The sequence below is a fragment of the Megascapheus bottae genome, unplaced genomic scaffold, assembly GCF_031878675.1.
Source record: "Megascapheus bottae isolate mThoBot1 unplaced genomic scaffold, mThoBot2.hap1 H_1, whole genome shotgun sequence".
In the NCBI taxonomy this organism is placed as follows: Eukaryota; Metazoa; Chordata; class Mammalia; order Rodentia; family Geomyidae; genus Megascapheus; species Megascapheus bottae.
This window is the reverse complement of record NW_028327858.1, coordinates 3,548,195-3,562,950: the sequence shown is the minus strand read 5'-3', so window position 1 is coordinate 3,562,950 and position 14,756 is coordinate 3,548,195. Positions and strand designations below refer to the sequence as shown.

General features: G+C 42.3%; 1 protein-coding gene and 1 non-coding gene across 3 annotated transcripts in view; one reads left to right on the top strand and one right to left on the bottom strand.

Annotated features, from left to right (window-relative positions):
- The window catches only part of LOC150039006 (potassium channel subfamily K member 2-like), a 100,659-nt gene extending 87,956 nt beyond the window's left edge, over positions 1 to 12,703 (bottom strand). The window contains exons 1-2 of one of the 2 annotated variants that reach the window (XM_090328156.1): positions 12,386 to 12,703; positions 9,261 to 9,571 (exon numbers count right to left, since the gene is read on the bottom strand). In XM_090328156.1, the coding sequence (XP_090184282.1) occupies positions 9,261 to 9,571; positions 12,386 to 12,431 (357 nt within the window). In that variant the 5' untranslated portion in view covers positions 12,432 to 12,703. Of the gene's footprint in view, positions 1 to 9,260; positions 9,572 to 12,385 lie in introns of those variants that run through there. The other variant, XM_090328155.1, reaches the window with a different exon arrangement.
- LOC150039007 (U6 spliceosomal RNA) lies at positions 5,256 to 5,360 on the top strand. The gene has a single exon (XR_016534578.1). It is a non-coding gene; the product is annotated as a U6 spliceosomal RNA (small nuclear RNA).
- Positions 12,704 to 14,756: the final 2,053 nt, after the last annotated feature.

Below are 14,756 nucleotides of genomic sequence, written 5' to 3'. Positions count from 1 at the left end.
AAAGATTGAGTAAAATAAAAATTTAAAAACCAATTATCCCAAGAGACAGCATGGACTAAATTGCACTTGAGTTTGAAAGGTTGAGATAAATTAGGTCTATGAACATCAGACCAAGGATGGAGTTCTCATATCATGTAACTGTAGAATAGACTTCTCCCTTTGAAAGTCATCGCACTGCCTATAAATGTCTAGAGTCTGCAAAGAATAGAAATATAAAGTCAGATAAACTACAGTTCTTGATTCAGCCTAGTGTGCAGAATAGTATTCAAATGTCCAGCTGGACACGTGTCTCACACTTGCAATCCTCGCTACTCGGGAGGCTGAGATCTGAGGAACTCCGTGGAAGCCAGTCACATAGAGTGGAAAAGTCCATAGAGTCTTATTTCCAAATTAATTACCAGAGGGTAGAGCATCGTGCCTTGAGCAAAAAAGCTGAGGTGTCCACACCCTGAGTTCAAACTCCACCACTCACAAAAATAAAAAGATTTCACAAAAAAGAAAAGGAGAAAAGTCAGTGACCTAACCTACTTGGATCTTTAATCAGTGAGACTGATAAAATTTGAGCTTCTATTAGCTTTCTGTCACTATAAAAAATATCTGACATAATCAACTTATAAAGAGAAAAGATTGATTTGAGTCACAGTTTTGGAGGTTCTAGTCCTTGACTGATGAGCCCTGTTGCTTTAGGCCTGTGATGAGGTAAAACACCATTATTTGAGGAAGTCGAGGAACTTGTTCATCTCATAGTCAGGAAGCAAAAGAGGAAAGAAGGGCTAACAGTGTGGCTCACACAGTAGAGTACCTTCCCAGCAAGTGAAAAACCATGAGTTCAAACTCATGCCACTGAGAGAGGAGAGAGAAAGACTGAGTCAAACAGACACAAGAGAGATCTGGATAGAAACCCAGAGAGAAACACAGAAGTGCAGAGACATAAAGACAGAAGAAAAGAGAGAAGAGAAAGGCATCAGAATCCCATAATTCCATTCAAAGCCTATCTCCAGTTATGCGAAGACCTCCCAAAAGGTCCCTCCTCTGGAAGATTCTATCACCTCCAAATAGCTCCAGCCTCATTATCAAATCGTTAACACATATGCCACTTAAGGGCATTTACTAACTATAATGTGGCTATACCATAGGCCATGTCTATGAGTTCAGAGCCTGTGTTCTGCAGGTGAAAGGCCCCATTCATTCCTCAGAAATGCTTTTTTCAACTCCACATTTCTATTTCTTTCTATAGTGTTACATATAAGAATGGGCCACGTGTACCCAAAGGATCATGAGGAAATTCAAACATGTATTATCTCAATTCAAAACTTCACCTTAAAAGAATCACATGATGACCGACCTGCACTTCCAACCAAATACACAAAGGAACTGGTACCTTCTTTAGAACTTTCACTGAGATTCAGGCTATGTCATCTACCAGACACAGTTACAACCCCTGTAACAAGGAAAATCTTGGTATAAAATCCACCCAGGAATGTAATTGTAGGAACGAATTTAACAAAGTTGCATAAAAACAGGACATTATGTGATGGGGATGCTGCAACAAAGAAAAATATGTTTGGTTCTTCTGGATTAATATCCACCCCAAAAGAGATAGCAACTAAAGGACAGCTGTTGAAAAAATTAAAGGAGAGAAGAGCGAGGAGGATTGAATGGAAAACCAAAGGGAAAGAAGAAAGGGAAGGGAAATAAAAGAACATGTCTGTAAGTTCTAACCAAATTATGCTTTCCAACTCAATTTTCTTAGAACAATATTTTTTTTCATTCTGTACTTGAATATGTACATGGTCAAATTTTATCTTCAAACATAGGGCAATATATCTCTTTTAATTAACTATAGACTTTTATAAATGCATTTTTAGGTGAAAGCCTTTTAGTTTTTACTTTTATTCCCTGAGAGTGTGTCTTTATCATGAATGAAGGTTCAATTCCCCAACACATAGATAGATGATAAATGATAGATAGATGCACAGAATACAAATTTTAAAAATCAAGGCCAACACTTCTGAGTTGGTCCCTATATGAGGGTACATGAATAAATACAGAAAATGTCATGTTTATGTGATCTTATATGTGCAACATCATGTGTGGAAGTATGAAATGTGACTGCACAACTCTCTTTTTATCATGTGTGTCCTATGCCTAAAGAGAGATCATAATTTACTCTAGAGACATTTCCAATGTTTACTTTCTTCTTTACACCTTATTGTATTATTTAAATTTTCATAAGGAGCTCTTCTTATCTTGTGAATGGCTAACAGCAAGAGAGGGGAATAAATTCAACAATGCTACAGGTGAAGTATGACCCAGTGTGTCCTTGAAACTACTTCTCTCTGCTTCTCCTCCCTCCATCTGCTGTTCCTTGGAGTTGACAATTTTCCAGCTTTAGCCTGCCAACTCTTGATTTACCTCATTTGGTCATGTCCCAGCATGCCTAGTGCCCAGCTACCCAAGCTTGAGTATAATTCTTTGTTGCCTTTGTATGACTGCTACAGTTTTCCATGAGTATATATTCTGCCCCCAAATCTACAAACCTGCTGTGTCTTCTGCTGCTGCTCTCTGCTGTGGCAGAAGGGAGCACACAGATATCTGTTTCAGGGCTGAATTTGCAACTTCTAGTCACTTTGAATTAAGACAATCAGTCCTACATGCACAGCTCCTAAATTTGACTTGTTTGAACAGTTAGGTAAAGGAAAATCCCAGAGTGAAAAATATAACAAAATGATGTACAGTAACTTCAGGGGGGTATTTGCACAGTAGAAATAAACATTCCTGTCATATGATTGGCAGGCCTATAATTTTACTGATTGCTTAGCCACTTGCAGTATCTCAAGCTGATATAGAATATACAACACTGGAATTTTAGAGTCATTACAGATAACAGCTCTAAATGATTAGCAGTTCTGGACCAACCCTCATTCTAATATCTCCTGTTTAACAGATTTATTTTACCTGCTTTTTTTTTGCCAGGCCGGGGCCTTGAACTCAGAGCCTGGGTGCTGTCCTTGGGCTTTCTCAAGGCTAGAGCTTTACCACTTGAACCACAGCCCTATTTCTGGCTTTTTTTTTCTATGTATGTGGTACCAAGGAATTGAACCCAGGTCTTAGTGCAGGCTAGGCAAGCACTCTATCACTAGGCTAAACTCCCAGACCCTACATTTATATTTTAATTCTGGCTTCAACTCAATAGTCAGCCAGGAAAAGATTTCAAATTATAAGGTATTTGAAAAATAATTTTCTTTTTACTTTTAAATAAGTATACCATCTATCAAATAACTTCCTAGCTATTATCTTAAAATACTATTCTTTTTAAATCATATCAGCCTAAGTGATATTCATAAACCCCAGAAATTTATTATTTTTGTTGGTCATGGGGCTTGAATTCTGGGCCTGAGTGCTGTCCCTGAGCTCTTCAGCTCCAGGCTACCACCCTACCGCTTGAGCCACAGTGCCACTTCTGGTTTTCTAGTGGTTAATTGGAGATAAGAGTCTCACATTCTTTAGTGCCCGGGCTGCCTTTGAACTGCAATCCTCAAATCTCAGCCTCCTGAGTAGCTAAGATTACAGGCATGAGCCACTGCGTCTAGCTTTTTAAAAAATATTTTAACCAATGCTATTTCATGTATTTTTCAAAGGCAACAACATTTTTTGAGAAACTACTTTTATGTGTTACAATAAAAATCTAAAAATTACTAGGAAATGTGCATGAAAGTATATCAATTGTTGATTGATATACATATATTTATGTCATTCTGAAAGTCAAGACAACATGAACACAGGGAAAGGACTACAAAAAAACCTGGGTGGTTCCACTTACAAAATAACATACAAGGTGTCCAAGAAAAATTGAAGTGCAAAAGCTTTTCTTTCAGGCTCATGTACCTATTTGTTATCTATATTCCTTCCCTGTATAGCATAGACAGTAGCTAACCTTCTAACACAAATTGTTAGATTAGAATTTAAGAACATTATATATGATAGTACTTAAGAGTACTGATTTTTCCTATAAATTAACCCAAAGAACATAAATTACTTACAGGATGTTTATAGACATTTTGCATGCTGTCCCTAAAGTCTATACTTTTCCCCTGAAATCTTAGTTTTCCAAAAAGCTAAACAGACTAATAAAACCGATCTGGGCACCAGTGGCTCACAACTGTAATCCTAGCTATTTAATAGGAAGATTTGATCTGAGGAGCACAGTTCAAAGCCAGCTGGGTAGGAAAGTCTGAGACTCTTATCTCCTCAGAAAAAGCCAGAAGTGGAACTGTGGCTCAAATGGTAGAGCGCTAACCTTGAGCAAAAGAAGCTCAGGGAAAGTTTTCAGGGCCTATGTTCAAACCCCAGGACCAGTCCAAAACAACACCAACAAAAAGAATAAAACCATTGATAAGGAAAAAAATGAGCATGTTCAGATACTTTCTAGAGAAGTCCACAGATTTTTTTTGAAAAGATGATTATGTTCCTTGAACATTTCATATATATGGGTTATTATCTAACTGGAATTACCATCACAAAACCTCCTGTACATAATCATGTGATCTCACTCACTATCACAGACCATGCCTTCCATTTTACAAGTAGGAATGCCAGACCATAAATGGGCACCCCAACTCACACACCTTCAGTGGTGCTTAGAGATGTACTCCTTAAATGTTTCTTTGAAAAAGAAAGCAAAAGGAAATTTTCTGAGATCTTGGGACATGAAGCAATAAAATCCCTAGCAAAAGAATAAAGATGACATCCACTGAAAGTGTTGCTTTATAATTCTGGCTTTATAACCATACATCTGGTCTCAGTGAGACTTCAGATTGCTCTGCCACTGAGGCTGGTGATGCAGAAGGACAGACCAGTGCGAATAACAACACATAAGAACCCTGGCTGACAAGAGCGTTCGTTCATGCACACACTGATGGCTCTTGGCCCATATCAAGAAGTGTGTCTTGATAGGGCCTTGCAGAGAATAGACAACTGGAGCTGACATCTGCTACCTCCAAATCCCTTGTGGTCACACCAAATGCAATCTCTTTATCTGGGTGCATCATTTTCCTGCAAGGATCTGGGGCTCTATGCACATTGTTACTTGGTATCCCATAAATCTTCAGTCAGGGAAACCTCCTATCAGTGCAGTATAGAAAACTATACTTCTGTCAGTATCCCTCAGCCAAGAAATCCCTTCACTCTTCTCCATCTCAGAAGGAGTGAGAGCTCTCAATTGTAAGTTCCTTGAGGCAAAAACTGGAAGATCCGTGCTTGCTTCAGCAGCACATTTACTACAACTTAGAATGGCACAGAGGTTAGCATGGACACCGCACAAGAATGACATGTAAATCTGAGGTGTGTCCTGCCTTTTTCTGGAACCAGATAACTTGAGGGAATAGCAGGGGTTGGGAGAGACGAAGAAGAATGATAGAAGGGGTAACTGGTGAAGATGAATTGTACTTATAAACTGACATATTGAACAACTCTACAACTACTTAAAGATAATATAAGAAAAGAGGAGACTTGCAAGTTTTAGGGAGAGAATTAAAAGATGTAACATGGTCTACAAAGAAAAAGAATTGCAGGGCTGCATATGACTCTCTTCCCTTGTACTATGTGTCCAGTACATCAATAGGCTCCAGTGGATCTCCTAAAACATATCTATAATCTAATTGTGTCTCGAACTCCTAATGCATCCACCTTAGCCCACACCTCAGTCTCTCACTAGGAAAATTACAATAGCCTCCTAGCTACTCTCTCTGCATTCTACTCAACACCCAGCTGGCAGATGATCCTACTGAAATATCAGCCAGATCACAATATGTATCTGCACTGAAAAGCCAAGCTCCTTATTTTAACATCCATGGATGTGTGGGACATATCCTCATGAACCGTTCAACCTCATCTCATATTATTCCTTTCCAGGATCCCTCCATTCCTCTACATACCGGGAGCTCTCATGCAGCCAGGGCCTCCATTTGTGCTCAGCTATTCCCCAGATGGTCACGTGGCTTGTTCTCTGGCATTCACTAAGCATCAGTGAAGCTTCTCCTGTGACCTGATCTGCTTGAACCCATCCAACAGTTCCTATCCCCCTGGATGGCTTTGTTTACTCCTAGATCTTGGCACCATCTAACATGCTAACTTTTTTTCCTGGCAGAATTATCAGCATTAAAAAGGCTAATGTCAATGACATCTAGGGTGGCCTGTGTACATGTCCGTCCCATATCTCCAGATACAATGACACATCATGAAATGTCACTAGTGTACATCCACCCCGGGAGGAGGAAAACAGACTGAGGACACTCATCCCTTCTTCCCTGGTATGGAACAACAGAGGACAGTCCACTAACTGAGCCACCCCTGGAACCCCAGCTTCCTGATCATTGTTTTTTTGTTTGGTTTGGTTTGGTTTTTGTTTTGTTTTGTTTTCCAGTTGTGGGGCTTGAACTCAGGGCTTGGGTTCTGTCCTGAGCTCTTTTGCTTAAGGCTCTACCACTTTGATCCATAGCACTCTTTCTAGTTTTTGAATGATTAATTGGAGATAAAGAGTCTCACTGGACTTTTCTGCCAGGCCTGGCTTCAAACTGCAATAGTTAGATCTGTCCATCTCTCAGGAACTAGGATTATAGGCATGAGCTTGGCATAGGCATAGGTGCTTGGCTGCTTCCTGATCTTGTAATGCTGTGACACAATTGCCTAATATAACTATTCATAAAGTTTTCCTCAATGGTAAAAGGGTGAAATAAGTGTTGAGAAAACACTAGAAAAATCCATGAGAATTGTATTAATAATTTAACAAATAATTACTGGAAAATATGAAATGCATGCAAATTATATGAACAATTCTAACAAATGATTACAGGATCATTTGCCTTTCTCCCTATTTTTATTGTATTTTATTGTTGGGATAATGTATAGAGGGGTTATAGTTACATTCATCAGATAATAGGTACGTTTCCATCCTCTTTATATACTGCTCTTGGTCCATGAAGTTATGCCATTAGTTTCTTTGATCAAAAGACATCATTTTCAAGGAGAAAAAAAAATATATTTTACTAAAACTATCTGGTTACAAAGGAAAAGGATAGTATAATAAATAATAGGTAATTTATCCGTTAAAATATTAAAATTGTCAAAAACCAGTGAAGATCCATACGCTAAAAGGATACACTTTGAAATCTATTTGTGCCTATTGCAAATGCAATGTAGCATATAAAATAAAAATTAAGTTAAAGGAAGATCAGGAGTACTCAGAAGATGGGTTCTTACCTGTTTTGACCTTCAAGTTGTTTTCAGAGTTCTGAATAAATTTGGGCACAACTGGTCAGTGAAATCATTACCAAATCAAAAAGTTTCCTCCAGCACTGTGCTGAAATTCTACATTTTCCCCCCTGTTCAAGAATAATCATTTCACTCCAGGTGCTTGAGAGGCAACTGCTTGAATCAAATGCTCAGTAAAAGCATATGAGTGGTGAAAACAAACCTAACACTATTGAACAAATCTTGTTTTATAGGGATTATCTCTTTATATTTCAACAATACTACTAGATAGATCTTCTTTCCTTGTTCCTGTTCAATACATATATCCTCCAGTTACCTATCAAATTTTAGAGTTTAGATTTTCACAACTGTTTCCCTGCTTCCTTCAGAAAGAAAACCAATAGCTCTTTTGCTAAAACTAAAGGCAGTAGGAATTCTTAAAAGGATTTCTAGTATTTCAAAATTAAATGGCCCAAAGGAAAAATGAAGTAAAAATGATGACATACGATCATGGAAAGAGGCAGCTGTGATTATATTTGTTTCATTATCAATACTGAGAATGTCACCATTATCTAAAAGTGTGGATAATTTAGGATATAAGCATATGAACTGCATTTCCCACTTTTTGTCAGTATATCAATTAAAAATAAAATAAAAACATTACTAAAAGTATAATAAGTCAAACAGGTGAGATGCAGAAATGTCTGAATGTGGTAGAAGGTAAACAAGTCAGTCCATGTCAGTTCTGGTGGTTTTCAGTAACACTTGTATAAGAACTTGAGTAAGTATAGTAGAAAGGAAGAGGGCTACAAGCAGCAGAGATATGAGCATTTAAAGAAAAAAGGGGCCGGGCTTTTACTTTACGCCCATTGGAGGTTCAAGTTGAAGGGGAAAAAATTAGAAGAGACTGGCCAGAAAATTAAAAAGCTAAAAGAAGGCCTAAGGGGTTCCTACTGGCAAAAAGAAATTAAACTTCCAAGAGCAAAAACTAGAAGTAAAGCCCATAAGAATATTTTTCCTTAAATCTACTATTCCAATTCATTCTGATGTTACCAAACAAAACATAAAATGTGGAGAAAAAATAGCTCAGCTGATCATTTTCATCATAGATAATGTTCAGTTTAATTTGAATTAAGCTAGGCAAGGAAAATAGACTGTACAGGAAAATACATGTATGTCCACTTCAAATGTGTTCAGCAAGCAGTCAAGTCCATCCTTGTGAGAAAAATCTAAGGCTTTTACCTCAGCTTTGATTCTCAGTTGAATCAATTACTTGTTTTATGTAGATGAACGCTACAACAAAAATCCTGTTATCTCTCTGAGAAGACTGAGTTACAAGCCACAGAGGGCTTACCTTTCTAACTAGACCATCCCCAAAGGATGTTGTTAAGCTAGTATAAATTAAAACTAAATATGTTTTTATTCAACATCCCTGTTTTTCTGTATAGTCATGATATGCTTTTACTTGAAATTTAGACAAATAGCAAACACTTCTCCAAAACACAGTTAGTTATACCTTGGCGAGGTTAAATAGGTCAACCAGCAGAGTGACCCATCTCCAGAGGGTCACACCACAGATATATCTTCTCTACATGATGACTGATGGTCACTGCCAAGGCTAAAACTCTTTCACTGTCTATTGCTTATCACACAGAATTTCCCAGGGGGCTGTGGTCATCCTAACTTTGAGAGAACCCAGTAGAGCTATCTTCTACCAGTGTCCAATGGCAGTTTAAAGACAGGAAAACTCACAAGGAAGACATACAGGAGCGCAGGAGTGGAGAGGATGAGCAGGAATATTGGGAGGGGTGAAGAAAGAGGTGATAAGATGGGAGAAGGGATGAATGAGACCAGGCAGAAAGGACACGGAGGTGTCTGTGAAGGGGCATGAGAAGGAAGCACAGGTCTCCTAGAGCCCAACAGGAATACACTACTACACGCTCTCCTCTGTCCCTCCCCCTTCCTTACCCTAAGGGGAAAAGGAGTAGCCACTCCTCTGAAGCCATTACCTGGATGAGTTCGTCCAGCTCGGTGGAGTTGACACAGGAGTGCTGGGATATGAATGTCTGCTTCTGGATCACAATTGTGGTCCTCTGTGAAATCTCCTGAGGCTGCTCCAGTGCTTTGAACACGGTGGCTCCGATGATCAGGTAGAGGACAACCACCAGGAAAATCGTGGAGACCGTCTTCCATTTCATAACATTAATGGCTGTGTCACTCTCCACCCGGGAAGCAAGCACTGTGGGTTTCGTAGAAAACGAGAGCCTCGGTTTGGAGTTCTGAGCGGCAGATTTAGGATCCAGCAAGTCAGGTGCCGCCACTGACAACAACAGAGAACCAGGGTTAGGTTGGGAAAGATGGTGGGGGGGGGGGGGGAACGAATGGGTTGGGCTGCTTCTTCAGGAGTGCTGGGTTAGGGATTAACTGATACCTTTTGCCCTTCTGGTGGAAGATCTGAAAACTAACTCCAGGCAGGAGTGCTCTGTCTAGGTCACACACAAAAGACCATATATATGGGTTCAAGAAAGGGGGCAGAGCCGTTGTTCTCTGCTGCTATTGGAGATCCAGGTAGAAGGAAAAAAAGAAAAAGAAAAACAACGGGAGTTCAATCGAGAAATGTGAAGTAAAATAAAACACTGGAGGGGGTCCTTCATAAATTTTTCAATTCATATTTGTCTGCTTATTAAGTCAAAAAAGATGTCTCCTAAGATTTGAGGGTATTGAGCAAGATACATGAATGATCCTGAAGTTAGCTCATGGTTTTTCCTACCTTTATATCACAAGCATCACACAAACACATATATGTTATATGTACCTATGGCATATACATATATATTTCTCCTTATTTTAATTTTAGTGCTTATTATAGTAAAGGATTTAGTCTAACTGAACCACGAGAGATTTTGTGAACAAACCAGTACTGTTTGAAAGAAATCATTCAAAATTTTCCAAGAAAACATGGTGTAAATCAACCCTTGGGGCCAATCCTAATTTCTTTTGCCTATCTTTATTTTGCCTGTCTTCCAAAGAAACTCATTGCGAAGCATTCTTACTTAATCTTTTATAAAAGGTTCCTACTTAATGTTTTATAAAGCAAAAGTAATTGCTAACACTGGTGATACAACCCTAGCTACTGCTAGGAAAAGGCAGACTTCTTCCACTTCAACAAGGAACCTCAAGGAAAATGAAAATTAATGTCTTGGTTCACACCTCAGACCCTGGCTTGTTCTGTACAAAGCTAATTGCTCCATTACAGTGTATTTATGTGTTCTCTTACAAATTTCCAGATTCTCTGAGGTGAAATACATTTATTATTTATCTCAGCTCTTCAAAAATATCTTTAATGGGTTTCTTTTTAGAAAATAAAAGTCTACTAGATTTCCACTTGCTAAGGGGAAAATAAGTCATCTACCACAGAATATTTGATTGGAAAGGCAAAACTGAACAACAAAAAAATGAGTTCATAGAATGACTGAAAAACTTTAAATAAGACTTCAAAAAGTACTAATTCATTCATGCAGAACAAATCCATTTGAATTCTTTAATTTTAAATGGATTTACTGTCATGTCTATAACATAGGCTTCAGAATAGGGCGGCACTTTAGATAGGTAAGAAATCTTCATGAAATTGTGCCTAGATATCCCAATTACCAGAGGATAAGATGCTGCTAAAATATATCTGTTTTCTCTGGCTACCCATCCTACCTTCTTGCCTAACAGTGAGTTAATTGTAGGCTACCCTAATTTGAGTTCATAAAGCACAACTCCAGTTGCCTATCAACAAATGCTTTCCAAACAAAGCTATTGGAGCATTAGACAAAAGTAGTGCTGTAAAATGATGACAGATGACAGAGCCTTTTCTACCAGCCATCTCAGAATAGCTCTGAGTTGGAAGAGATGAAATCAGACAAGGGCAGGAGCTCCCCAGAGGAGACCACATACCTGGAGCATATCACAGCCATCTCCTAAGTTTCACCCTACCTACACATACAGGTCTGTACATGTTTTCCTTCTTTTGCATACACCTGTTCTTTCCCCCAAACCACAAAATATGTTAGAACTGTAATGTCACTCAGCACTAAGCATATGTTTAAAGTCAAAATTTACACACACACATTTTTCTTATAGAAGTTCTGACTATCTTTCAGGCTTGTCAACAGCCCCTTCTCCACCTGCTTAGTGAAAAAAATAAAATTTAGCCATTTGGGAATAAGAATTAGAGGAAAACACACAAGAAAGCTCCACATTGTCTCTGTGAGCCTCTCCTGTCCATATCATTGTGCTTTTCTGCTTGATTTTTCACAACACTGGTTTCTAGTCTGTGGAATTGAAAAACACTGTGACTGTTTACCTTGAGGATACCAAACCTCAGCCTGAAATCCCATTAAGATACTTCCATTATATGCTTTGGGGAGGGGGGGGAATACACACACACACACAAGTCTGTGTGTATTAAGCTTACACAGTTCCTGAAGGAATTTGATTGTTAAAAGCTATGATCTTATTTTTTTAATTAGCAGAAATATACAGAATGTACATTTGGCAGACAGAAGAGGCAGAAATTATTGACACACACCACACCACCCCATCACCCCAAAATAAACCCTTTCTCTTGATCTAATACACGAACCTCTGGGTGCCCATGTCCACCCAGGGGGTCCATCACTGACCCCTCCCCTCCCCCCCCCCGCAGCCCTCTCCTCTTCATCCAGGTCTCCTGTCCTCACCCTCGCCACAACTGACCATTGAACAGCAGCAAGGAGCTTTCTTCCACACCAGTACCACCATGCAATAAGGCAACAAGTGTGACCGGGGTCACCATGCAACCTGCCTGTGGGCTCCTCTCCAGGGCTGACCCTCCTCCCGGACGTGTCCCAAGCCCATCACTCAGGGAAGAAAAAAAGAAGGGGGGAAAAAAGAAAAGTGCCCGCGGGGTGGGAGGGAGGGGAGCAGCCAGGAGAGGATTGGAGACGGATTTCTCTCTCCAAATCCAGATGATGACCCAATGCTTCGGACGGCAGGCAGGGGAAGACTGGAGAGGTCCGCAGGCTGCGGGGGAATCTCTGCAGCCTCCCGCGGCCCAGGGGGGCAGGCAGGAGCGTGCGGCGGGCGGAGAGGGGGCCGGGGGTCTCACCTCCTGCTCTATAGCCGGCTGTCTCCTGCGAGGCGCGGGGAAGCATGAGGCATGCAGCATTCACAGTGTTGGGTTGTTTTTTTTTTTTCTTTTTGAGTAAAGACGGACTTGAAGGTTTATTTTTCCTTTTTCTTTCTTTTTATTTTACAAACCGGCCATTGTACTCACTTATTCAGAGACGGGCTGCTGCGCGCTCCCAGCTGCACGGGCAGGCATTTTCCCCGGCTTTGTTTTACAAGGTGGGGAGAGCAGGGCTGGACGCAGGAGGGGGGTTGAGGGGGGGGAGCGTGAGAAGAAACGAAATCCCAAGAAGGAGGGGACACCAGCGGGCTGGGCAGAGGGCGAGGCCGAGGCCAAGTTGGGGCTCCCGGCGCCACCGCCTCCCTGCCCGTCTCCCACTCCTCCTCCTTCGCCTCCTGGCGCACACGAGCGTGTGCACGCCTGCAGCCGGGCCCGGATCACCCGGAGAGCAGCAGCGCGGGCTACCCGGGCTCCGCACCAGCCCGCAACGGTGGCCGCCGCCGTGCGCTCCGCCGGGGGCTCCGGGCTGGCGTGGGGGCGATCGGCGCAGCCCGGCGGCGGTGCGCCCCAGCGCCTTTGTGCACGAGGCTCCCTCAGCCCCTCTTCGCATGTCTTTGTGTTTCTCTCCCCTCCCCTCCCCTCCCCTCCCAACACACACACACACACACACACACACACACACACACACACACACACACACACACACACACACACCCCTGGCAAAAGCCGGGGTGCCCCACGGCGGGGGTGTGGCACGACGTGGGCGCCCGCAGCTCCACCGGTGTCGGCTGCCTCAGCCTCGCTCCGTTCCTTTCCCTCCTTTAGGAAACTGCCCCCTCTCCCCTCCACCTCTCCCTACCCCCCCACGTCTCCCCGCCGGCGCCCGCTCTCCTCCCGGCACCCCTCCCTTGTGCAGCCCCCACCCACCCCCCACCAGTCTCTCTGGGTCCCCCTGTCGCGTGGAGGCAGGGCTCCTCAGGTCACCTGCTGCCACCTCCTCCTGTCGCTCCTTTCCAGCACACCTCCCACTCGCAGGACTCCGCGGACCTCATCTCATCTCCCTGCAGGTCGGGTTTGGGGGTGTCGGCACTGGAGCAGGAGCCCCCCCAGCCCCTCGCCAAGATGATAAAGGAAGCCCCCCCACCAGGGACACCCAGACACCCCTGGACTGCAGGACAGCAGTGGCACCTGGGGAAGGGTGCGCGACCCACCAGCAGCCTACGCCTCACCTCCAGCCGAGCCTTGATCTGTACAATCTCCAGCCTCCCCCGCCCCGCCCCCAAAGGGTGCTAGGAAGCCAGTCTCTGGATCAAGACATCCAGAGGTGCTGATGCTGCGGGAATGAAGAAACCCACGAGGTGATTTTCCAGGCCAGTTGGCTCACGCTTGGCTGTGAGCTACTCAGGGCAGACTTGGGGGGGGGGGTCTCAAACTTCTTATTTCCTGCCCCTTACCCCTCAGATCCTATTTTTATAGGTTAGAGATCCCCACTCCGTTCCAGTTAAAGAGGGCCGCTCAACTCTTGGCTGGAAGGATGTGGAAAGGAAAACCCAAGTGTAGAAACATCAGAGGCTGCCCTTGTAATGGGCGAATCATCTGGATACACACCATGAGGCAGAACGTCCACGGGTTTGTAAACGTTCTCTTCCTTTCACTGCTGCAGCTGGCATCCCAGGCTCACCTCTACCTTCCACCCCCACTGCTGTGTGTGCTCATCTAGCACTTCTGCATTTCTGGGACTTCCTAGGAAAGCTATAGATGAGGCTGTGAAAAGAACCTCTGAAACTTTTGGCAAGACTGTCCCCACTGTCTTCTTGTTGTTATTTATATTTTATTAGCTTTAGTTGTACAGAGACCAATTACCATTCTACAATTCATTTTTTAAGTACAATGCATCTCCATGATCAATCTATCGATCATCCGTGGTTCCTTCCAGCTCAGCCCCTCCCCTCAGCTTTCCTAGTTTCATTATTTTTTAGATTCCAGGATAGATTGGGCAGGGACATAGTCTAATATTCATCCTGCTGGTATTTAAAGTTTTCCTTCCCTCCTGCTGTCAATAGTCCATTCTAAAATATGACTCTAATCATTCGGAAATCTCTAGGTCACATCCAATGTACTTCACAGTCCAATTTCTCTTTTTTATTCCAGGCCTTCCTGGCCAGTCATCCTGCCTCACAATTTTACCCAACACACACACACACACACACACACACACACACACACCTCCTCACACCTTGCATTGCTAAGGTCTTGTATCAGTTCATGCACATGAGCATGAACATGATAATATACTGTAAGGATCTGGGTTTGTACAGTTATGGGGACTGGCAGATCTTGGTGAAATTTG